Source organism: Anastrepha obliqua, unplaced genomic scaffold, assembly GCF_027943255.1.
Source record: "Anastrepha obliqua isolate idAnaObli1 unplaced genomic scaffold, idAnaObli1_1.0 ptg000012l, whole genome shotgun sequence".
NCBI lineage: Eukaryota > Metazoa > Arthropoda > Insecta > Diptera > Tephritidae > Anastrepha > Anastrepha obliqua.
The window spans coordinates 8,063,375-8,070,815 of record NW_026562179.1 but is presented as its reverse complement, the minus strand read 5'-3'; the positions used below and the strand labels follow the sequence as shown (position 1 = coordinate 8,070,815).

General features: G+C 35.7%; 2 protein-coding genes across 2 annotated transcripts; both read left to right on the top strand.

Moving 5' to 3' along the window:
- Positions 1–896: 896 nt before the first annotated feature.
- LOC129251382 (uncharacterized) lies at positions 897–1,358 on the top strand. Its single transcript, XM_054890780.1, has one exon. The coding sequence runs from the start codon at positions 897–899 to the stop codon at positions 1,356–1,358; it is 462 nt and encodes a 153-aa protein (XP_054746755.1).
- Positions 1,359–1,678: 320 nt separating this feature from the next.
- Positions 1,679–2,455, top strand: LOC129251381 (ATP-dependent DNA helicase pif1-like). Its single transcript, XM_054890779.1, has one exon. It carries the CDS (start codon positions 1,679–1,681, stop codon positions 2,453–2,455), a length of 777 nt encoding a protein of 258 aa, XP_054746754.1.
- The last annotated feature ends 4,986 nt before the right edge of the window (positions 2,456–7,441 follow it).

The following is a 7,441-nucleotide window of genomic DNA, read 5'->3' as shown; positions in this document are numbered from 1 at the left end:
TTATCAGGTTGAACCAGGCAAAATTCCGTTCCGAGGAATACATTCATCTTCGGGATGCCATTGAAGTTGATAATCGTTGGGTTGTTCTGTTTTCGCCATTACTCTGCAAGGCATATAAAGCACACATTAACGTCGAATTTTGCCATTCCGTAAAATCTATCAAATACATTTGCAAGTATGTGAACAAAAGTAGTGATATGGCTGTCTTCGGAGTTGCTACCGAAAATTCAAAAGATGAAGTCACTCAATATCAAATGGGCCGCTATGTTAGTAGTAACAAAGGCATGTGGCGTATATTTTCGTTTCCTATACAGGAAGGACTCCCTACTGTTGTTCACTTGGCCGTACATTTGGAAAATGGCCAACGGGTGTATTTTACAGATTCAAACGTATTACAACGAGTTGACAGGCCACCATCGACAACATTAACCAGCTTCTTTGAAATGTGCCAGAATTATGATTTTGCCAGAACGCTACTTTACTGCGAAATGCGAAGATATTATACCTGGAATCAATCATCAAAAAAATTCCAACGACGAAAACGAGGATAGCCAGTTCCAGGTTATCCACAAGTATTTTCCACCGATGCACTAGGCCGTCTTTATGCAGTCCATCCTAGTCAAGACGAGTGTTTTTATTTGCGTTTACTTTTAGTCAATGTTCGTGGTCTAACATCATTCCAACATCTGCGAACAGTTAATGGTGTATTGTGTGGCACATACAGAGAAGCCTGTCAACATTTGAGATTGTTAGAGAATGACACTCATTGCGACCAAACTCTCGAAGATGCTGTGATTACGTCAAATGCTAAGCAAATACGAACATTATTTTCTATAATTTTGTCTACATGCTTCCCATCAACCCCGACTGATTTATGGCATAAATACAAAGATCATATGGCGGAAGATATATTGCATCAGATGCGTCTTAGAACATCGAATGCAGATTTACAAATGAACGAAGAAATTCACAATGAAGCATTCATTTTAATTGAGGACATGTGCTTGATGCTTACCAACAAAGTATTAACACAAATAGGAATGATAGCACCCAATCGCCCATTGCACAACTCATTTGATCAAGAATTGAGACGCGAAGCCCAATACGATTCCAAAACATTACGAGAAATGGTTGATAGAACAGTTCCCCTTTTAAATCAACAACAAAAATATGCCTACGATACGCCCATGAAAGTAGTGAACGATGGAACTGGCAGATTTTATTTTTTAGATGCTCCTTGTGGAACTGGGAAAACGTTTTTGTTAGCATTGATTTTGGCCACGATTCGATCGCAAAATGGAATCGCACTAGCCCTAGCTTCATCAGGTATTGCAGCTACGTTGTTGGAAGGCGGTTGAACAGCTCATTCAGCTCTCAAGTTGCCGTTGAACCTTCAAATAAATGAAACTCCAACTTGCAACCTTTGTGCTGCAGCAAACCAGATTGATCATTTGGGATGAATGCACGATGGTACACAAAAAATCTTTGGAGGCATTAGATCGCTCAATGCAAGATTTACGAAATAACAAAAACCGGTTTGGTGGTGCAATGATACTATTGGCAGGTCCGAGAAATATTGCCAGTTGTTCCACGCTCAACGCCAGCTGATGAACTAAATGCATGTTTGAAGTCGTCCATTTTATGGAAATACATTAAAACACTTAAATTGAGTATAAACATGAGAGTCGAATTGCAGGAAGACCAGTCTGGAGAAGTGTTTTCCAAACAACTACTCTATATTGGTAATGGTAATATTGCTGTTGATACATCATTTACATTACATTCCCTACCAATTTTTGTAACTTTTGTGAATCAAAGACCGAACTCATGGAGATGGTTTTCCCAAAGATTGCAACGTGTTATACTGGCCGCAAAAAATGTTGATGTGAACGAAATGAATTTTCAGATTCAAGAGAAAATAGCTGGCGAATTGAAGAATTACAAATCAGTTGATTCCGTTACTAATGAAGATGAAGTTGTCAATTATCCAACAGAATTTTTAAATTCGCTGGAATTGCCCGGCTTACCACCTCATAATCTGCAAGTAAAAATCGGATCAGTAATTATTATGTTACGGAACATAAACCAGCCACGTCTGTGTAATGGCACCCGGCTTGCGGTGAAGAAATTATTGAACAATGTCATCGAAGCCACAATTTTAAAAGGAAAGTACAAAGGCGAAGATGTTTTAATCCCACGCATCCCTATGATACCGAACGACATGCCATTCAGCTTTAAGCGTTTACAGTTTCCAGTGCGGCTTGCATTTGCAATGTCAATAAATAAATCGCAAGGGCAATCGCTAAGTGTATGTGGCATCAACCTAGAAAATCCATGTTTTTCACATGGCCAATTATATGTCGCCTGTTCCCGTGTCGGAAAACCATCAACATTATTTATTGACGCGCCAGAACATAAAACTAAAAATATAGTTTATCAAAAAGCATTAGAGTAGAGAGAAGCAGTGAAGGGTACAGTGACTATTCTGTTGCTTTCTAGAGCGCGCGTGGTATTGAGCTCAGTGTTTACTTAAAAATGCCAAGTTGTTCAAAGCGATTTGTAAAAATATTAGTGAAATTATTGAATCCTATGGAATAAACACTATTATGAAAATATATTTTATTTTTTTATTTAATTAAATTAGTAAAGTCCTTTTCAGGTATAGCGGGACCAGGGAATTATGGATTCATTTTTATATGGAGGATATTATAGATTCCAGTTCAAATTGAATACGAAGTTCGCCGGGTCAGCTACAATAGTATTGTATATATGTATATAAATATGCATACAAACTTTCAACGAACGCAGAATGTATGCCTATAAAACAGTAAAACGAATAAATGACAAATTTAGAACAGTCCATTAACAATTAGAAATTACCGCAAACATGAGAGACATATGGTGGCACGGTAACTGTAAACATGTTTCTTTGTTCGATATTTTTATTTAATTTTTTATATTTGGTTTAATTAGAATTGATCTAAAATAGTATATTCAGGGTTTTCTAATACCTGTTTTTAGAATATTGTTATTATTCATAGCTCTTTTGAATTGATTTATATGTAATATAAAACAGCCATAAAGGCAATGCATATGAATATGCATTCATATACCTATATATGTATTTAATCTCTTCTGTCGAATCTGAACTATTTACTTATCATACATACACATATTGATGCGAAAATATTCTAATATCCATCCAGAAGCCAAACGCGCATACCCTCGCATATAAATATAAGGATATAAATGTATACATTAATTACACAGTCCTGCGAGGGTGAGTTTCTAGAATGGCTGTACTTGTTTCTTGTAGTTTTTTATGCGCTGAAAACGAATCTGACCTTCAAAATGCTCCATCACGTCAGGATTTTTGGTAAATGAAGCCTAAAAGGTCAAAAAATGGCCATTTTAGCCATTTTTGATAATTTTTTTTGGGATAGAAAAATTTTTTTTTCAATTTTCGACGAAAAGGTCGCATAGTACAACTCTTTAGCTTTAAAACCCATTTTTTAAAATTATTGTACGATTTTTTAAAAAAAAGTTATGACATTTTGAAATTAACAGTTTCAGTTACGTATACGTTGGGTTTTAACGTCTATTCAAAATTTGAACCAGATCGGACCATAGGTTCAGGAGCTACAGCCTTCCAAACACATTATATACGTATACACACACCCGGGATACGTTTGTACCCCAATAGTAAAAATCCTCATAATAATCAAAAAAAAATTTTTTTATACTATTTTTTTATTTGAAAAATTAAAAATATTCATTTCACACATTATATTATTGACCTTTATTATAAAAATTATAAAAATGCATCTTATATTTAAGGAAAATCATGGCAAATAGAGCAATTTGTTGATGTAACCGAATGTTCAAGACACATTGGCTTCTTAAATTTGGCGCACATCATAAACCTTTTGTTCCCAACGCAGGCGCAGAAATAAACGCTCTGCGTATTTATCCTCCCCACGTGACTCGCCATCAATTCTCGGCGCTAATTTTTTTTCGTTTTTAAATTTTTTTTTTAATGTAATCGTAAAAAGATTTGTAATAAATTTCATGTATCCGCTTATCATTTCAAAAGTAACAAAATGGTAAAAAATAGGCAGTCGAAGAAATAAACGCGCTGCCTATTTTTCCTCGCCACATGTTAGACTCGATTTCAATTCCCGGCGCAAACTCTTTTTATTATTATTTTTTTTTTAATGTAATTGAAAAAAAAAAAATTATGTAATAAATTTTACGTATTCGCTTATTATTTCAAAAATACGAAAATAGTAAAAATTTAATTGGTTTAATGTCGAGGTGAGAAATGTGTTGTGTGTTGAGGTGAAAGATGTGTGGTGTTTCTAATTTTTATGTGGGGAAAAGTCAGTGAGGTGTCTATATACTCGGTGTGCTAAATTTCCTTATTACAAATCTTTCAAATCTCAATTGTACTAAAAAAAGCTCACAGTAACATTCGCACCTTCTCATTGCATTAACATTCTCTGGTTTCAGTGCCAGTTATATATAAACGTAGCGACAAAGAAAATAACTTTTAGCGCACCGCCGACAACATAGCGCGATAGCCGAACGGCTAGCAGTGTGGGCTTCCGATCCAAAATCATGGGCTCGAATCAGAAAAAAAAATGTTTTTATATATTATATTTATTTTTTTTTTGTTTTAGTTTAATGGTATTTGTGGTGTGCGTCTTGATGTTGATCCACAAATGGAGGGACCTACAGTTTCAAGCCGACTCCGAATGGCAGATAAAGGGTGTTTTTTTAGAGGTTAAGTTTTCAAGTTGGCACTACTTTTTTCGTAGATGGTCTTTTTGACAGCTGTCACTTGATTTATGCTCAGTTTGGTTTGCCATTTCATAATGAATAGACTTACACCTGAACAACGTTTGCAAATCGTGCAAATTTATTACGAAAATAATGGTTCGGTTCGCGCGACGCATCGGAAGAAAATTTTGTTCAGCGATGAAGCTCACTTTTGGTTGAATGGGTATGTCAATAAGCAAAATTGTCGCATTTGGAGTGAACATATGGTAATCCACAAGCCATTGCTGAGACGCCGTTACATCCTCAAAAAGTCACTGTTTGGTGTGCTCTATGGGCAGAGGGAATCATTGGTCCATATTTCTTTAAAAATGAAGCCGGCCATAATGTTACAGTCAATGGAGAGCGCTATAGAGCCATGATTAATGACTTTTTCGTGCCTGAATTGGACGATGTTGATGTGGACGACCTTTGGTTCCAACAAGACGGCGCTACATGCCATACAGCCAACGCAACAATCGATTTATTGAAGGAAACTTTTGGTGAGCGCATTATCTCGCGCCGTGGACCTGTGGCGTGGCCTCCAAGATCGTGCGATATAACACCGCTGGACTATTTCTTGTGGGGCTATGTGAAGTCGCTTGTCTACGCAGATAAGCCCGAGACGATTGACGTCTTGGAAGAGAATATTCGGCGCGTTATTGCTGACATACGGCCCCAATTGCTGCAAAAAGTGGTCGAAAATTGGGCCTCTCGGCTGGAATTTATTCGAGCCAGCCGCGATGGCCACTTGCCCGAAATCGTTTTTAAAACATAATGGCAAACCCTTATCTTTATAATAAAGCTAAATTCTTGGCCATAACATTAAATTATATACGTTTTATTTCATCTTGAAAACCTAACCTCTAAAAAAAAACACCCTTTATTACTTTTCTGTGTTTAGGGGAAATGTCGAGGTGAACTATTTGTCCTGGATATTGAGGAATAGGAGTTTATTGTAATAGTGGTTTCGTAGGATGTCGTTCGTATTTCAGTTCCTTGCATATTTTACACTGTTTAACTATTCTTTTGATTTTCGCTTGCATTTGTGGGAAGTAAAAGTTTCTTAAAATTTGTTCTTTGTTTTGCGACCATTTCTATGAGCGCGTTTGTGTTCTTTAATTATTTCATTATTCTGTTCTGTTTCGTTAGGAAGTCTTTCACTATGTTTCGTGCGAATCTTACTCTGCAGTTGCTAAAATAAATAAATAGATGTTTGTAAACTGTTTGGTGTAGTATTCTTGTATAGATTGATTGCCTTGTACTAGAGTGGTCACTTGATATTCTAAAGTGGATATGTCGCGATTATCCGCGTAATGGAGTGTTAGAAATTTAAGTATGGATTTCGAATTTAATGGAGTATTGTGTGACTCCAAAATAGCATCAGCTTCGCCGATAATTTTGTTTCGTATGACACTTAAAATGCCATAGAACTTGGGTGCTCCTACAGATAGTTCGTAGATTTTAAGGATTCTTTCTACCGATTTCTTCCATGAATTAAACTCATCTTCTTTTCCTGAAAATTCCCTTATAGACCTGACAATGTTCGGTATTTGGTCTAGTTCGTTTAAATTATTAAGATGTTCAGGATTAATTATTTGGTCCGTCCCTATGTCTTCTCTGTTCGTGTTTCTAAAAACGTTCGTTACAATATTGGAAATAAATTCACTGAGTCCGGGTATAGTATTGGGATTTGGAGGGATTGGTATGTTGGGTGCGTTAAGGACTGGGGGGCCTAATGAGATTGTTTGGGTTACTCATTTTATATATGTTGTATATAAATTTAACAATGTTTTATAAAAATTTCATTTAACTTTTTATTTTTTTCTTAACTTTCCTTAAACTTTTCAAAAATATTTTCTGTATTCACTTTCATAGTTCTTTGTTAATTTATGTTTCTCTCAAAATTAATGTTATTTTCCTCTAATTTACTTTACTTTGAAATATTTCATTAATTTTTTAATTTTCTTTTTTTTTCATATCTTCACTTTTATTTCTTATTCACTTTCCTTATTCGCTATCTTAATTTGTATAAAATCCGCAATAATCATTGTTCTTTGTTAATTTTTCTTTCTCTGGAAATTAATATTATTTTCCTCTAATTTACTTTACTTTGAAATATATCTTTAATTTTTTAAACTTTTCTTATTCGCTATATTAATTTATATAAATACCGCAATAATCGAGCTCAGGTTTTCGTAGGGAGTCCTTTTGCAGGTTTGACAGCTTATAGGGGTCTATCGAAGTCCAAATCGTGTGGGCGTCTGCGAACGGATTCTACAGAACGAATGCAGTACAGGTGTCCTTACGCAGGAAGTTCTTGTGGTTTCTCGAAGGTTTCGGCACATTTGTGGTGCGGCGAGCTGTTTGAGGTCGTCTTCGGCATTTAAAAATTGAAGCTATTTTAGGTTCGGCGAGCTGCTTAATGTCGTCTAAGGCACGCAAAAATCAAAGTCGTTGTAATTATTTGAAGTGCGGCGAGCTACTTGAGGTCGTCTTAGGCACTCAGAGATTTTGACTTGCTTGTCCTTTTTACAAATACTCGCGCCGAGTTCCTTCTACCACGTTGGGCGCCAATTAATTATCACTACATTGATAATTAAAAAAAAATATTTTTTTCCGGAGC